This window comes from Enoplosus armatus, chromosome 19 (assembly GCF_043641665.1).
Source record: "Enoplosus armatus isolate fEnoArm2 chromosome 19, fEnoArm2.hap1, whole genome shotgun sequence".
NCBI classification, from domain to species: domain Eukaryota; kingdom Metazoa; phylum Chordata; class Actinopteri; order Centrarchiformes; family Enoplosidae; genus Enoplosus; species Enoplosus armatus.
Genome location: NC_092198.1, coordinates 17648756 through 17666401, shown reverse-complemented (window position 1 = coordinate 17666401; position 17646 = coordinate 17648756). Strand labels below are relative to the sequence as shown.

Here is a 17646-nt window from a genome sequence, read left to right as displayed (position 1 = left end):
ATTATTCCCGTACTTCACAATTAGCAGACTTCATCGGTGAAAGTGCATGCTGCATAGTGATACAAATAACTGTGTATATGGTATGTGGCGTCTATGTACCTATGTGTTTACGGTAAGACCCTGAATGTCTGCCATTACTCATGTCCAACACCGTGAAGCCCACGTGCTCAGTTACAAATCACGCCCAGTCGAACCAGTGGTTTTATTTGGCCATTTTAACACCTACCGCACCCAGGCTGGTGTTCATTTTCCACCCTACTTAAAATGATTGTCTAGCCTGGATACTCTGGACACGACCCCTCTCCCCTGACACTCACCCGTCCCGCGCACATGATGTAGCAACCCATTTAAATGTGATAATGGGCCATGTGGAGGTTGACAGTTAGTTTTGGGTGAGACAGGGGGGATTAGGGCGGCACATGAACGCTGCTCATCGCTGGGCACGCCTCCAGGGCCATCAAACGCCGCCCCGTGCTGGCGCCGGGCAGTCCCTGCAGCCTTGGCAGCATGCCAATGCACCTGATATGTTGGAGTTGATGGACAGTCTACACTTAAACCCCCCCCCCACCACCACCACCTCTTTTTAATTATGCTGTTTGATTACAGTTAGTCAGGTTTCACTGAGCTGTAGTGGTGTAAACCCCTAACTGTGGGAGACTCTCCCTTCACACTTGTCCATTACATACTTAAATAGCTTTTCTTATAGCTTCTGGATCAATAGCTTGCAGAGTAGCTCCTATAACGTCGCAGTTATATCTGAGAATAATTGGAGAGCAACGTTGAGATAAGGCTGCGACTGTGTATTCATGCATCTTTCAGTAACTCTAATAGCTGTATAAAGTTGTACACATTTTGTCCTCCATCTATTGGTGACAAAATATTTTCAAGGACATTTACTGATGCCTGGTTGTTTCATTGCCTTTATGAATTTGATGGTGCGGGTCCTATTGTAATGATGAAATGCATATTTATGTGTGTGTGTCTGTCCTGGTCTAGGCCTGCCTGCACTCTGAGGGCCACATGGACGATGGGCTCACCCTGCAGCGCTGTCAGCATGAGGAGTCTCGGGCGGCTCGCATCATCCGCAACACCACGTTTCTCTTCGCCAACTTCATCAAGTAATAACAAGGGTGTTATTAACAAATACTTTTATCTGTCTTCTCTGTCACACTTCTACAACATGGCAAAACACCCACACAGCATTAATTCTTGCTGGGTCTATTTCTTAAGTTTTACAGCTTGACTCTTCTTGGTCTTTCCTGTCCTTCTCCCCAGGGCTTTGGACAGAGCTGCGGAGGGTGAGTCCACGGCGGTGGCCGGGTATGTCGAAGAGGTCCTGCAGACGCTTAACGACCTGATCGAGTATTTCAAACAGCCCGACTCAGAGCTGGAGCACGAGGAGAAACAGTGTCTTCTCCGCTCGCTCATCAAACGTCAAGACCTCTTCAAGGAGGAGGTGAGAGTGGACGATCTGATTAGCCAGCTCTAACAAAATGCTGATTGTGAAGTTGCTATGTGTGGATAATTTAAGTCCTTGGTAAACCAAAAAGTACTTCTTTCTTTTACCCACTGGAGCAGCTTCAGTTTAGATATACCTAGATGGCAGGTACGACCATTTATATTATACAGTACTGTACTGTTTGGAATGCTTTCGATAGAAAGAAATTACCTCACTAGTTTGGGAGGCTGCCATGCTTCTTTAATGCTATGGTTCCAAATGAACAGACGCAATTTACAATATGAATGGTCTCTTTTTTTTTAGACATTTTTATGCCTTTATTAGAGATATTTGACGGTGGAGAGATGGCAGGAAATTAGTGGAGAGATGGGGAATGACATGCAACAAAAGTCCTCGACCGCTCCCGCTGCGGCGCCCTGAAACCTAAGCCACGGTGGTGACCGAGTTTTAATTACGATGAGGCTTTTCCCTGGCTAAATAAAAAACGAGTGATGGTTGTCTGGTGTCGGTTTTGTGGCTTCCTTTATGCTCAAGAAAATGGGTCCCTTAGGTAATGAAGATCTTATTTTTGAATCTTATAGTCGAGCTGAGACCAGAGAGAGTATAAGTAATCAGAATAAACTTGGAGCCGGTTATACAACTCTTATCCCTTAGAATGCTTCCTACATTGCCTTCATCACGATCGGTCATTTGAGTTTAGCGTCATTAAATACAATCATTCATTAAAAAAATAAGTAATTTACATCTTGTTACAAAAAGGAATATACTTTCTGAGTAATGAGGTGAATCTCAGACTATTCATGGCAAAAAATCTCACCTTTTTCTTAGGGCATGCTGACCCTCCTGTCCAAATGCATCGACCGGATGAACCTCTACAACAGCGCTGCCCATTTTGGCGAGAGGGCTGGGGAGGAGGCAGGCGCAGCGTGGAAGGACATTCTCAACCTCCTCTATGAGCTGTTGGGTAAGCGGGCCTGAGTGACGGATCATGTGAAATATCCACATCTTCTGTCAGCACTGTCAGCTGTTGACCCTGCGTAGACATGAAGTGTTGATCTTCCCCCCCAGTGTCTTCACCAAATCCTCCCTCTCTCCTTTACACTTCACACTCTGCACTTCTGATCTCGGCTGTTGTCCTCTCCTCCTCCCTTCCTTTCTCCTGTATAAACTCCCTCCACCCTGCTCTTGTTTTCCTCTATGACACATCTGGAGTTCACAGCTGGTGACGGCCTTTACAAGACATTTATTTGTAATTATTTGTGACAAGGGAGTGGAGAGAGAAGCAAAGACAGAATGTCTCTTGTATTCTTTTTTTTCACCTTTTTTGCCTTCCGTTGAGGTCACACCCTTCTCTGAGATCAGTGTGTGCACATTACGAAGCACTGAGCCGCATATTTGATGAAACGATAGCGTCATTAACAAAATGCCAGCCATCACAGGTGCTGGCATTATCCCGTTCTCTCGGGGCCTGTATTGAGTCATGAATGCTAAAGCTATGACCCTGAAAAGTTTTATTTTGGACACGTTTTTCTTGGGTAGTTTGTTTTGCTGTCATTGGAGCCTTCCTATCGACATCTTCCCCCCTTGGCTCACCTTGACTGCCCTCATATTCATCATCACCTCCCCAACATGTACTCCCACACGCACACATACGCGCATTACACACACACGCTAAAAACCCACAACTACACTCCTCTGGGTGCACTCCAGCCTTGCCCACGGAGGGGTCACCCCCAAGGATGCAAAGGCAGTCTGGTGAAGCAGGTTTTGCATGATGAATTGTGCAGTGGCCTTGTTTGTCCTGACCTCCTCGCCTCGCCTTTCCACAGTAAGACCGCAAGTCTATTTAAGGAAAACACGTAATTATTGTCGGATAAAGCAAGGTTTTCAGGTGGTGCATAGGAAACAATGCACACTGATAAAATGTAGAGGAGTCTCTTCAGATGCATGAAGAATCCATTTATTTAATGTGCAAAACGCGACAAAATGTGAAAATGTGGCAAAAAAAAAAAAAAAGTAGCACAACTTATTTTTTAATGTTAAGTTGATCCTGGATTCACACATGTTTTTCTTCATTGAAATGTTGCCAGCATTATTATTACTTAAAGCTCAGTTTCTCCTACTTTATTTAATAGTAGTTGCTTTCCATATTACTTAATATGGTGTATGCTAATGTCATCATTATTTGAAGTCTGCAGTCTGTGTAGCCTCAGGTCTCCTCTCTGTCTCTGACTTTTAATTTCATATTCACATCATTCACAATGACCAGCTCATGGTGGGCCTCTGTCCATGTGTTCGTATTGAACGATAGCTTTCCTGGAAAGGCAGAATTAAAAGAGATTAGACACCCATCAGTATTCCTTTGGCACAAAGTGCTGTTAAATTGCTTCGCGGGCATTATCAGTCCAGTGTCCCTGAATCCTAATGGTGAAAAATGAGACAGTAAAGTAATAAGGAGACTTAATGTCACCGCGGTGGCACAGGAAGGGCACCAGGGAACACACCTCAACTTTGTAGAGAGCATGTAGTGCCTGCCTTCACAGTGGCTTCAAAGTCTTTCCCATGTATCTTCCATGAGACAGACTTCATAATAATAGGTGTTGGTGGTTTCACAGATTTAATGAATTTTAATATCTGCTTGTGGACCGAGGATGTCGGACAATGGCTCAACAGGAAAATGGTGGACTATTTTTCGTTAAAAGTGAAACCTGTCTGCAACATCCACTCACCTACAAGTCAGCTGCTTGGATCTAATTTTACACTTGTAACCATATTATTCATGTCTTTACTGAATCTTGTGTGTATTTTTATTGAACCCCCTGTTCAGCCGCACTGATTCGTGGGAACAGGAACAACTGCACCCAGTTTTCCCGTAACTTGGACTGGTTGGTCAGCAAACTGGAGAGACTGGAATCTTCATCAGGTATTATGGGAAACACATTTTATTCAGATCATCTGTTGAAAACTTAGGAAAGAGGCCCATGCCATCAGAGCATCACACTGAGTGTCAGATATGCTCTATTTAATATACATTTGTTCTGATAATGACAAATCTTTTTTCCTGACCTCTCAGGGATCCTGGAAGTCCTCCACTGTATCTTGGTAGAAAGTCCCGAGGCTCTGAACATCATTCAGAGAGCTCACATTAAATCCATAATCTCTCTGCTCTACAAGCATGGACGCAACCACAAGGTGGGCAGAAATACGATCGCAGACAGATATTCACTATGGGTGTTTCAGACTGAATGGTGATTGGTTTTGACTCCCGGTGTGTGAGCCCCTGTGACCCGATCTGTAACTGCTCAAGTAGCACTATTATATTTTGACCCAGTGCGATACTGTCGGTGTTAACAAAACTAAAAATATAGCCATGCAAGAAGCCAACGAGGCTGTCGCGCTCGTAACACACCAGAAAAAGAAATTGTTGAATGGATGAAAAATGGAGACGCAACCTTGCGACCTCTAGTGGTAATAATTTGAATTAGGCTCAGCTTTCAATAGTCTCAGCTGTGCTTTGAGCTGAACGCTAATGTTAGCACGTTAATATGTATGTAATATGTAACAATTTTGAAGTGTCAGGGCATCAACAAAGTCTTTAGGAATAATGTTTGTACCAAATTTCATGTTACTATGTCACTGAGATATTTCACTCTGGTCCTGTCATTTCCATCTGTAGAGCCACGCTGCTCATGTGGCTGAAAATTCCGACGCTAACTTCCCGATGTAATTTGGCGAAGAAAGGGAAACTTCAGCTTTTTAAGCTTCATGTTTTGGTAAATCAAGAGCTGCAGTGCCAAGCTGTTAAATACAAATATCTTGTACAAAGCTAACTGTGGCAGTGGTGATTTCAGAAATACTTTTACACGCAAATGTTTCAGGAAATGCTGGGAATTACATGTGGTTGCTCATGGGGTCTACTTTTTTTTTATAGCTTTTATCATTCTCTCTTGAGTTTATTATGACGTCTACTCTCGGCGAACAAAACAGAATTTGAGTGTAAAGCCCATAGTAGTGGACATAATCTTTATCTCAGCATCCAAATCCTTTCTTCTCTGCTGGGCGATAGCAACAAAACTAAACCCAGTACACAGACATTTAAGCCTAAGAAAGGATTCACGTATCCGTTCATAAAATCATCACTGTTAAACAAAAGTCAAGCGAACAAGTTAGAACTAGGACATGTATTTCGATCTTTGTCATGGCTGTGAGTGACGCTTCGTATCAAACGACATTCTCGAGCTTGATGACATTCCCACCATGTGTTTTACATGCAGTGTTAAGATGTCTCTCAGTATTTGCTCTGTAAATCGCAACAGGCATGAAAGGGCAACCTCGTAAACAACAGCTGCTGATCATGAGTGGCAGCGAAAAGTCTGTGGCCTTGTTGACTTGAGGGCCCTTTATACATTGTGCATATGCCACAAGCATTGCAGCTAGCAGAGAATCTGATCATTGAACAGAGAAATAAGGTGTGGATTTCCATCTTACAATGTGCGCACTTATACACACACTTTACGTTAATAAGATATGCCTGACATAAGAGTTTCTCTCTTTTTAGATTCTGGATGTCCTGTGTTCCCTCTGTGTTTGTAATGGCGTGGCAGTAAGAACCAATCAGAATCTGATCTGTGACAACCTGCTTCCCAAGAGGGACCTGCTGCTTCAGACTCGACTGGTCAATGATGTTCAGAGGTAAAGAACGAAAACAAGTCCGCGCCTGAATAAATGTGAATTTAGTGTTTTTGGGTTCAAATGTTTTTTCCTCAAATCTCAAAATATTCTCCCAGCAGCCAGGTGATGTTTTGGGCGGGTTGATGGGAGGAAATTTAAGGATTTGGAGCCGCTACTTTTTGGGTTCAACAGAATGTACTTCAATGATTTTAATTCTGAGATGAACTTCTATTTGACTAATAAACACGCTTTGCATCATAAAGGCTTCTTCCTCTCTTATCACCTCCAGTATGAGGCCGAACGTCTTCCTGGGCGTGGCTGAGGGTTCAGCTCAGTACAAGAAGTGGTATTTTGAGCTGGTGATTGACCAGGTGGACCACTTTGTAACCGGAGAGCCGACCCACCTGAGAGTAGGCTGGGCCAACACTAAAGGCTACGCTCCGTACCCCGGTGGAGGAGAGGGATGGGGTGGCAACGGTGTCGGGGATGACCTGTACTCTTACAGCTTTGATGGACTTCATCTTTGGTCAGGTAGGCACCATACAAGACCCCCACATAAGACCAGCACCACTGTCTAGCCTTATATGAGGGTGATTGAGATTGGAAACCTATTTGGATACACTGAAGTCTCACTGTTCATCTGTAGCCGAGTTAGAATAGTTAGTTTGTTTTATGTCCATGAAGTATGCAGGCTGTGACTGGGCAACCTTAAATGTCCTACAAACATATTCAAACACAAAGATGAAACCGTTTCGGTTATTTCACAGATTTCTGTATTTGTGTTTTTGTCCTTGTTTTTCTCATTGGTTTGAAGTGGGCGGGGCTCAGTTAGAAAAGAGTGATATCTCGTAATTCCAGACTTCCATCAGAGTTTAGCAACATTTGAATAAAAATGCAATGTGGCAATTGTGGGGTTGTGTGCTTCTGTTACCAGCACTGTCAATCAAATCTGATCAAACCTCACCCACGCAGTCCTGTTGAGAACTAATTATGTTTTTTTTTAACTTAATGTTACAGAGAAATACGCCAAATCAGTTTTTAATGGCCTTAAACTTCTATGTTTGAAAGTAAATTACAAGTAAAAGGGTGTTCTGTTTCTTTTGAGCCGGATCTATTTTGTGTATTTGATATAATTAGAAACTGGTCAAATCTTGCAGTGAAGTAACACAAAAAGAAAAAGAAAAAGTCTTGTGCACTTGGAAGGACTTTGCCTCGACAGAACTTACTGTGAATAATGCAGGAGCCGGCTGTCCACTCTCCAGGTTGCCCTTTTCATTTTCCACATAGTGAAGGACAAAGTCACAGAACTGACAGTGATTATAAAATTCCACCATACAACCTCCACCTCAGACCTTTCCTCAGGACTTTGACAGACATGCCTTACATCTTCAAGTTTAACACACTGCAAAGCCCATAGCTGAAGGCCAGCTGCAGATATACAGGTATGTTCTCCGCCTGCATAACAGGAAATAACTAGTTTGGCTTGGCACTTTAGGGCTTTAAGTCCGTTGAATGCCCCCTCTTCTCTGCTCTCACCTTAAAAAGCATAACACCTATTTCACCTCTCTTCCCTTCCAAATCTACTAAAAGACCCATCACCTTCCCTCATCCATTTCCTGTCATCCCTTTTTAAAGCACTCATCACCCATCTCTCCGCTCTCTGCTCCCCTCTCTCCTCCGCGCCCATCATCCTGCCCTACATTCGCAATGACTTTGCAGCCGTAACAGCCATCCATCCTCCTTCTCTGTCCGGTGTTGTCTAGGCCGAATCCCGAGGGCCGTGGCCTCCATTAACCAGCACCTGCTGAACTCCGACGATGTGATCAGCTGCTGTCTGGATTTGGGCGCTCCCAGCATGTCCTTCAGGATCAACGGGCAGCCTGTCCAGGGCATGTTCGAGGACTTCAACACCGAAGGATTCTTCTTCCCCGTCGTCAGCTTCTCTGCAGGTGTCAAGTAAGGCTCTGCATTTATAATTGGGAAATGAGACGAAGAAGCGTCCCCAATAGAGGTGCTTGTTTTTATTTTTTTTGTGATGCAATTACTGCTTCTCAGCCTACGACCGCTTTACACATAAAGCAGTGATGTAGTTTTAAATTAAAAGTTTACTGAATTGACTTCCTGTTAGGGATCAACAAAAACTACCCAACGAAAAGAAGAATCAATGTTTTCAAAATAATACTGATGCCTTTCCTTTTAAAGCCCCAATCTTCTTAAAACTTTAATTACATTGATACCAGGTGCTACTAAGTACAAAATGAATTTATGGCAGAAAGATTTATGAGGAGGTAGATAATCCCTGCCTTTGGGTGGCTTTACTCTCCACTGCAGCCTTGGTATTAACTCATGGCAGTGTGGAGTGTTTGCTAAATTGTATTTGAGTAGAAAATTGCAGGCTTCAAAATTCAATGAAAAAGTAAGTAAAAAGAAACCCTTCAAATGCCCATGGCGAAGTTAAGAGTCAGAATATTATTACATAACGTCATGCAATGTTATGTAACCTCTCATCTCCAGGGTTCGTTTCCTGTTGGGCGGACGCCACGGAGATTTCAAGTTCCTGCCGCCCGCTGGTTACTCTCCGTGCTACGAGGCGCTGCTGCCCAAAGAGAAGATGCATGTAGAGCCTGTGAAGGAGTACAAGAGGGACCACGAGGGGGTCCGTGACCTGCTGGGGACCACCCAGTTCCTCTCTCAGGCCTCCTTCATCCCCACTCCTGTTGACACCAGCCAGGTGAGGAAAGCACCATCAGGGACGTTTCGCTGTTGCCTCATTAAATTCAACATACAGCAAAGAAAATGACTGAATACTCTGTATGCATACTATAGAAATGACCAAAATATGTAAACGCATTGCACGGTATAATAAATGAGAAGTAATAAATAACAAGAGAAATGTTTTTAGGTAAAAAGGCTTGCTATTCACTTTTACATTAAATATTAAAAATACTATTAGTTAGTTCTTCGTGATTCTCAGCCTGAAGAAATTTAAAAGGGATTCTATTATACAGGGTTTATGTTACTTTAGATAATAAATTCAAAATCACTTTGCTGATTATCTCCACACTTTTGCTGATCTGTTGCTCCTTTTTTTTTCAGGATTGTTTGGAAAGAAAAATAAAGCCTCAAAAAGTTTTTGAAGCCTTTGGGAAGTTTCAGGAATCTCTTATATGAGATTAACGCCTGTTATATAATACTCAGCTCCGCAGTGGCCCTGAAGCACAAATGCTAAATAAATGCAGACTTGCTACCTTAGTGTAACAAAGCCAAAATAATTCTTTCTACCATCCTTTAGGAATCTAACAATTGCATAGTCAGGAGAAAAAAAAAATGAGCACAGTTTTCATTGTCCCATTGGCATCTTTTTATCATCACACTGTACCATCTGTTCCCCGTCCCTCTCTGCAGATTGTTCTTCCCCCTCACCTGGACAACGTCCGGGACAAGCTGGCAGAAAACATCCACGAGCTGTGGGGGATGAACAAGATTGAACTGGGATGGACCTATGGCAAGGTAAAGCTGCTATCCATCATCTCAGTCAGCACACAAAAACACCCTGGGCGTATGTGGAAACAGTGAGTGACAAAGGTCAACCTGAGCCCTCCTCAGTGAAATGCATGATAATGGCCCATTAACTCTAATATCTCAGAAGTACATGAAAGCAGTTTGGGTTTGGCTGCTGCCTCAGTTTACTGATAACTGGCCTGTTAGTACACTCGGCTACAGAAAAACAGAGAGTTTAAGGATGCTCTGTGCCGGAGAATGTATCAAATCCTTTACTAAGGAAGAGTTAACAATAATTAACATTATCTGCTGAAGTATTCAAAGTGAAATTACTCATTGTGAAGAGGTATTAGATCAGATTAGATGAAGAATGTCAAGAATGGCCAGTATTGGTGACATATCTAGTTAGAACTGGTTTGGGGTCATTTAGATAACTGATGAGAAGCTGTTTATTTTACAGTTGGATGCTCAAATATGTAGTTTAGGGTGAAGTGCGTAACTGCAGTTAGCCTTTATGAAATCGCCTTTTTTTCCACTTTCCCTTTCCCGTCATTTTACTGTCAGTCACTCATCCTGTTCTCTGTCAGAAGTCTGATCACACACTCTTTTAAGCTGTAGTCGTTATCACAGGATCATTTCCCACTGAGGCCGTCGCCACGGCAGCTTGTGTCTCACCTTCCGAGAGTACGACATCCACATTAATTAAGACTGGGAGAAAGCTCCACTCGGGAGGGGTAACCCAGGTCTTACAGTTTATTAAGGACAACATTTAGGTCCAAACAGCTGCTTGGTATTTAATTTTGCTGTAACAAGCCTCAATGAACTCAAAGTGACATTGCTCTGAATCCAAGACAGAAACCTCTATGGACAAGCAGCAGATACTTGGCAGGCAGGATGATAACAAAGTTGGGTACGGCTTTGTTGTCTTGCATCAGGGTTCTTGACCTTAACTGTGTATTGCTTATACTTTTTTGTGCACCTCATTTCTGTTTTACCTTTGTCAACAGAAGACTATCAGAGAAAGAGTCACTGGCAGTCTTATTCAGAGTCTGGCAGCAGCTGAGTCTCTTGCCACTGTGACTTTCTTCCCTGAGCTGATTCAGGCTTATCTCTGCTTCATTAAAAAATCAACACCTGAGGCTTAAATCAGTCCAAGCGCTAAACTAACAAAAATGCATCTGCGTCCACTGCAGATAAATTTGGCTGCAGTCCCGTGTTTTATTTTCTGAATACTGAGCCACACTTAATCATGCTTTCCTTTGGGGTGTTATGGATAGACATATCTCATGCTCATAGACCAAAAGAAAGGGAAAGAAAACAGAATCCACATTTGTTGCTGTGACATGAAATCTACAGTCATGACACCCGGCTGCTTTCTCCTCAGATTCGTGATGACAACAAGAGGCAGCACCCTTGCCTTGTGGATTTCACCAAGCTGCCTGAAACCGAAAGGAACTACAACCTGCAGATGTCCAGTGAAACACTTAAGTAAGGCTGGGCAGTACGGCAAATAATCCAATTACATATCCATGGATGGGCCTCTGCTCACTGCTGAATGCTGTGCGAGAGCAGATTAAGGCTCAGATTAAAGTAGTGCTTGTAATGACTTGCATCTCCTGAGTGAATTCCAGTATTGATTTTTAAGAAATCTTGCGTCCCAAGCTTATTTCAGCCAACTACTGAGTCATCTCACTGTAAAAACATTTGGCTTGGCTCAATAACGCAACCTCCTGTTACAGTGATTTTCAGTCAGGTATTCGGTTTGTCAATGACATACTGTCGGGGGCCCCAACTGCCTCCTCCAACAGCTACTATTACACGGCTACTATTTGCGGTGTAACTATTGATCGACTGAGATGTATCAATGTTTATCAAAGTGCGTTAAAAATGTAGCAGTCTCGCGATGGATTCTGCTGAAACATATTCATCTAACAAAGTAGAATGGTGCTCGAGCTCTCTTTGAGTTTTACATTTCTCCTTCATCCTCAGGACCCTGTTGGCTCTTGGATGCCATGTTGCCCAAGTCAATGTTCACGCTGAGGACGATCTGAAGAAAATCAAACTTCCCAAAGAGTAAGTTAGCAGCTTTATTTCTTATCACAGCCTCTCAAGTCCATCCTGTTGAAGTCATCTAGATGTCATGGGGTATCCTTATGACAATATGATTGGCAGATTTACTGGTACTGAAAGCAAAGCAAGTTGGATCAAATGTCACATGATTTCAGAGATTTTTGTTTGAATTATTTCATTACAAAGACTAAGAAACAAATGTTTTTTAATTGTTACTGTTTTCAAGTGGAGTGTCTGAACCACGTGGAAAACACAGTGCCAAACGTGACATGAAGTCTCTGTAGCATTTATGTTATTTACCGTTCGTATATTTTGAAACCGATTTTGATATGTTATTCCTTTGCCTTTTGTTCAAGCTGTAATAAAAAAAGAAAGATGTAATTGGATACAGTTTTACCAGATTGGAGTGGAAATGGGCACATGATGTTAATGAAATGCTGTGCTTTTACCTTTTGTGACGTTGTGTCTTCTGCAGCTACATGATGTCTAATGGATACAAGCCTGCGCCACTGGAGCTCTCTGACGTGAAACTGACTGCAGGTCAGGAGGTTCTAGTTGATAAACTGGCCGAGAATGCACACAATGTGTGGGCCAAAGACAGAATTAAACAAGGATGGACCTATGGCATCCAGCAGGTAAAAGTCTTTATTCTTTTCATTTAGGGAGGAACTGGCAGTACACTAGTCTGGTTTTTAAATTTGAGTACAATTAATAGTTAATAATAAATTAGGTTTCTTCAAATATTTAAAATGCCAAATGTATATGCTACATTATTTTTTAACCTCATTTATTTTCTATTGTTTGTTTTATCTGCTTGTCTTTATTCTACTTGCACATTTCCTCTATTGTATTAGCGTGTGTTTCTTGTTTGTGTCAGGATTTGAAGAGCAGGCGTAATCCTCGCCTGGTGCCATACGCTTTACTGGACGAGCGCACAAAGAAATCTAACAGAGACAGTCTGAGAGAGGCCATCAGGACTATGGTTGGATATGGATATGACATCGACCCCCCAGACCAGGAGGGTGAGGACGTGTTGCAAAGAAAACCCTTATAAATCCTGGTTTAATTTATTTGGCTTGTTGGGATATTGTATGTACTAATTATTATAGTATTATACTAAGTGCACTGCAAGGATTCTTATTTAGTGGCACAGCCAATAACTTTAATCAGTTGAAGAAGAAGAATTACTTTATTAATCACCTGGGGTTCCCAAGCCAAATCTCTATGGACTGAGTTACTGCCGCAGTTGGCCTGTATTCTTCTAAATTGATACTGAAACTGAAAATGCTGCCTAAAAGGATCTACATATTCTATTGGTGTCACTTTTCAGTTGCTATTTGTTGTATCTATCAAGTTAAAGCATCATTATGTCATGTCTCTATCCTCCCTAGGCGCCCATGTGGTGGATGATCAGAGCATCGAGACCATCCGCCTCTTCCGCGTGGAGCAGACATATGCAGTGAAGACGGGAAAGTGGTACTTTGAGTTTGAGGCCCTGAGCGGAGGCGACATGAGGGTTGGCTGGGCCAGACCAGGCTGCAGGCCCGACGTGGAACTGGGAGGGGATGACCAGGCTTTCGTCTTTGATGGATACAGGGTAACCCAGCTCTGCTAGGACATATTGTACTATTTTACTTAAGCAGCAGCCATCATTTTTTCATCCTTGGCGCATTACGATATACAATATTTTGCTAGCTTGTGCAGTAGGATCACTTTAATCATAACAGTTTTATTAGCATGGCTTATTGTGTATGCTGCAAAAATGTCAAGCTTTGTTTTTCTTTCTTAAGGGTCGACGTATGCATGCAGGCAGCCGCTACTTTGGACATCCTTGGAAAAAGGGCGACGTGGTCGGTTGCATGATCAACATGGAGGACAAATCCATGATTTTCACCCTGAACGGAGAGCTCCTGATCACCAACAAGGGCTCTGAGCTTTGCTTCGCTGACTTCGAGACAGAGGACGGTGAGGGCTCCACGCTCCAGTGAACTTTAGTGCTAATTCATTCATTTATTCTGTGTGTGTGTGTTTCCTCCACAGTATCTCCAGAGGTACCACTGACTCCAGAGGGTTTGTTTGGCAGTTAGCATGAGGCTAAAAAAAAAAGAAAAAGAAAAAACTGTACAAAATGCTAACAATGTTGCAATTTTAAGTCCATAGTGGCATTGGCCCAGGACAAGACAGGAGAGAGAGTTGCATTTAATAATAAAGTTAAGTTGAATTGTTATAGTTGATGTGTGATGGATGTATCGACACTGATATGAGCTTTTAGAGGCTAATAAAGACACACAATTTAGTAGAATAGCATGTGCTAAAATTAAGTTTAATCAATTTTTATTAATAATTAACACATTCCTATTTTTCATGTCCTGAGCTTTTTTTTTTTTTGCCGGGGTCATAAAGTCACCGGACTAATTAAATGTTGCTCTTGAGGGCAGACAGACAGACAGATCACATCGTTAGTGGTAGGGAAGCAACTGAGTTACTCTTTGATTAAATGTGCAAAGAAAGGTTTTCCAACTTCATACAGTGAAGAACCTCTCGCGTTGCAACAAGGGAGGGATGACATGACTGGACTTTAGAAAAGACCAATACTGGCCTGGCAAACCCACCAATGTCCCTTAACCCTCCTCCAGGTTTCATCCCGGTGTGCAGTCTGGGCATGTCTCAGATCGGACGTATGAACCTGGGCAAGGACGCCAGCACTTTAAAGTACTACACCATGTGTGGTCTCCAGGAAGGCTTTGAGCCCTTTGCTGTCAACACGAACAGAGATATCACAGTGTGGTTCAGCAAGCGCCTTCCCACCTTTGTCAACGTACCCCAGGACCACATGCATATTGAGGTGAAGAAGCATTTTCTTTATTGTTGTTATTGTTATGTTATGTTTCAGGCAACATGGATTCTCAGTCAATGGTCATCAAAGCTGCATGTTACCAGTATCATCTGAATAAGACTGTAAATGTATATATAATGTACAGTGCTACTGGTGTTGACGGACACAGTGATGTTGGTCTCTCTTTGGATTTTGATCCCCACCTCCTGACTCCCTCAGGTGACGAGGATCGACGGCACAGTAGACAGCCCTCCCTGCCTCAAGGTCACCCACAAGACGTTTGGCACACAGAACAGCAACAACGACATGCTCTACTGTAGACTGAGCATGCCTGTGGAGTTCTACTCTGCAGACAAGTTACTGGACGAATCACTGAAGCTCAGGTCTGACAACAACGCCACTCTGGAACAGCAGTGGAGAGCATTGTTTTCTCCAACAATGGCTGTTTTTGGAGCAATGTCAGATTGATTCATATGATAGTTTAGTCTCAATTTGCATTTATTTCGCTCTGCCTGGCAACTGCAATACAATTTAAAAAACAAAACAAAACAAAACTTTATTGCTCTTATAACCTGCAGCTGTGTTTGTGTCTCTGCAGCCATCCGCCAAAAGAAGATGGAACTGTTGACTACGGAAGCATCACAACTGTAAATCAACCCAGACATTTAAAGATACAGATGGCATCTGAAAAACATTGTTATACTCTGTGCTCTCTGTTCACTAAGGGTAATCTATTGTGCTGTTTGTTTTTTTTATGGCAGTACTACCACTCAGTGAGAGTGTTTGCTGGACAGGACCCTGCGTCAGTGTGGGTGGGCTGGGTCACTCCGGACTATCATTACCATAGCAAGAACTTCAGCCTCAGCAAGACGCGAACAGTCACCGTCACCCTGGGAGATGAGAGGGGCCGGGTCCATGAGAGGTGAGCTCCCTGCTTTTTTAATATCTGGAGTTTATAAGATATCATCAAGCGGAGAGAGGTGTAATGTAGACGGGGAGAGTCAGCAGATTTGCTGGGTTCTCTGAGGAAATCAGGCTGTAGCTGGGAATTTCAAAAATACAGTCATTTAGGGAAGGTCATACAATATTGTTTAAGTGGCCACAGCGTGAAGCCAGAGCCCCTGAGGTCACTGTGTGAAATGTGATTTCGTAAATGAATTTCCTTGTGATACTTTTTGTGTTTTCTTACAATACATTTTCTATTGCCCTGCGTTACTTTTTGCTTTCTCACTGCAAGACTTGTCATTTGTGTGAGAATGCTAAAGGCCTGAACGAGGTAGTATGAGGGAATGAAGCTCTGGCTGTACAGAAACCCCAAAACTATTGCAAGAAAAGGCAAAAGTAACTTCTACCATGGCTCTAGCCAATTAGCAAATTACTGTCAATGAACCAAACAAACATTGCCAATTGAAAAATCTGAAACAACAAATCCAATATATAAAATAATTTAAATTATAAAACTGTTTTTTTTTTCAACTTAGTTTCTTTTTTAGACTCCTTCAAAACAAAAGAGCAATCGTCCCTTGAACACACTTCTAAATGACTTTACATTGCACATTAGATGACATGCTCATACCAGAACTGACGTTACAAGAAGGAGGACGTCGAAGCAAACACATCTACGGAAAATGTCGAGGATAATGCAATAACGAGACTTTTTTTCCATTGTGGTGCTTGATGTAAAGATAGCAAAGATGTAGGAGTCCAGGTGGCCTGGCAACATTATACTACCAACACAATCATCTTTAAAATTGTTCCTAGTCAACTCTGTATAGATTAAACCAATTTCCCATAATCCATAACTTGACTTTGGAGTGGCATTGGCGAGACATATTGACTTATCTTTCATCCTTTTCCCATCCTCCTTCAGTATTCGAGAGAGCTTCTGTGTGTAACGGAATGAATGTGAATGAGGCAAGAGTCACAAAAGTCAACACAGATCGATGGATGTGTCACATAATGAAAACATGTTGCGTACGAGTTCTTTACTTTTCAACCGTCTTAGTTGTCCTGTGGATATTCGCGCTCACATGCAAAGCTCCTGTTCGGCTTTTGTTGCTGCAGTGTCCAGAGGAGTAACTGCTACATGGTGTGCGGAGCGGACGCAGCCGGCCCGTCCTCCTCCAGCCGCTCCAACTCTGACCTGGAGATCGGCTGTCTGGTCGACCTGGCCACTGGCCTCGTCTCTTTCACTGCCAACGGCAAGGAGCTGTCCACAACATATCAGGTACGTCAGAATAATGGCACAGCAGTGGGGCGCAGAGGACGCACAAGGACGGTCCGCCTCATAAACTTCAGTATGTGTCTTTATTGCCTTCTCCTGTGGTAAATATACAGTATTTCTCCCACAACTGAGAAGCAAAGAAAAGAAGAGCTCAATGCTGTTGAAATTTTGGTCATTACTCCTCAACACTCGGCTCCATAACCATTACATTCAGAGACTGAGAACTTGTGAGTGTTTTTGTTGTAATAAATCTTTCACTCGCATACTTATTTGTATTGCCTGCACACACTCAGAATATCTTCCCTTCTATCTTCATCCCTTCAGGTAACGTAAACAAATTTGCACTGCAGTAAATTAGACCTGCAGAGAGGCAGTTAGGAAATTATACAGCTGAATTCTCATCTGTTTTCAATACCAGAGTCTTAACAAAGACAGACATCTGCTCAGTAATCCTCGTCTCGCCTCGCTGATCTCAGGTTTTTAACACATCATATTGAATACCTGACTAGACATCAGAATGATGCCTTGAGAAGCTTTTATCACCCGAGTCTTGTTCTCGTCTTTACCTCCGTCATTGTCTCCCGTTTTTCTCTCTTCTTTCGAATCCTCGATTTAGTCGTGAATTGGCATTTTTAAAAGGGGAAGTCTTCAGAGGGAATCAAGAGGCTTTCAGCCTGATGAAAAGCTTTTCGTCCTGTTACGGCTTCAGATTTGTGGCTGTTGTTGTTCCTCTCTCGTTGTGTTTATCTTTTGTCTCTGATGGCTGTCATCAATACACCAACTGATACTCATTGAACTTGGATTTATAACACCAGCTAATCCACGGGCTTAGCGGTGAAAAGCCCTCTGACATTTGTTGAATTTGCCACCAGAGCAGCCGATAGA

At 42.7% G+C, this 17646-nt stretch overlaps 1 protein-coding gene across 1 annotated transcript in view; it reads left to right on the top strand.

The window, feature by feature from the left end:
- ryr3 (ryanodine receptor 3) overlaps positions 1–17646 on the top strand; it is a 106223-nt gene that overhangs the window by 35800 nt on the left and 52777 nt on the right. The window contains exons 14-34 of the mRNA XM_070926354.1: positions 997–1118; positions 1276–1456; positions 2288–2423; positions 4287–4382; positions 4533–4651; positions 6018–6151; positions 6420–6661; positions 7894–8086; positions 8645–8861; positions 9536–9640; positions 11016–11119; positions 11621–11704; positions 12177–12336; positions 12579–12723; positions 13093–13298; positions 13492–13666; positions 14338–14546; positions 14757–14920; positions 15136–15184; positions 15299–15459; positions 16602–16764. Of these exons, the coding sequence (XP_070782455.1) occupies positions 997–1118; positions 1276–1456; positions 2288–2423; positions 4287–4382; positions 4533–4651; positions 6018–6151; positions 6420–6661; positions 7894–8086; positions 8645–8861; positions 9536–9640; positions 11016–11119; positions 11621–11704; positions 12177–12336; positions 12579–12723; positions 13093–13298; positions 13492–13666; positions 14338–14546; positions 14757–14920; positions 15136–15184; positions 15299–15459; positions 16602–16764 (3165 nt within the window). The remainder of the gene's footprint in view (positions 1–996; positions 1119–1275; positions 1457–2287; positions 2424–4286; positions 4383–4532; positions 4652–6017; positions 6152–6419; positions 6662–7893; positions 8087–8644; positions 8862–9535; positions 9641–11015; positions 11120–11620; positions 11705–12176; positions 12337–12578; positions 12724–13092; positions 13299–13491; positions 13667–14337; positions 14547–14756; positions 14921–15135; positions 15185–15298; positions 15460–16601; positions 16765–17646) is intronic.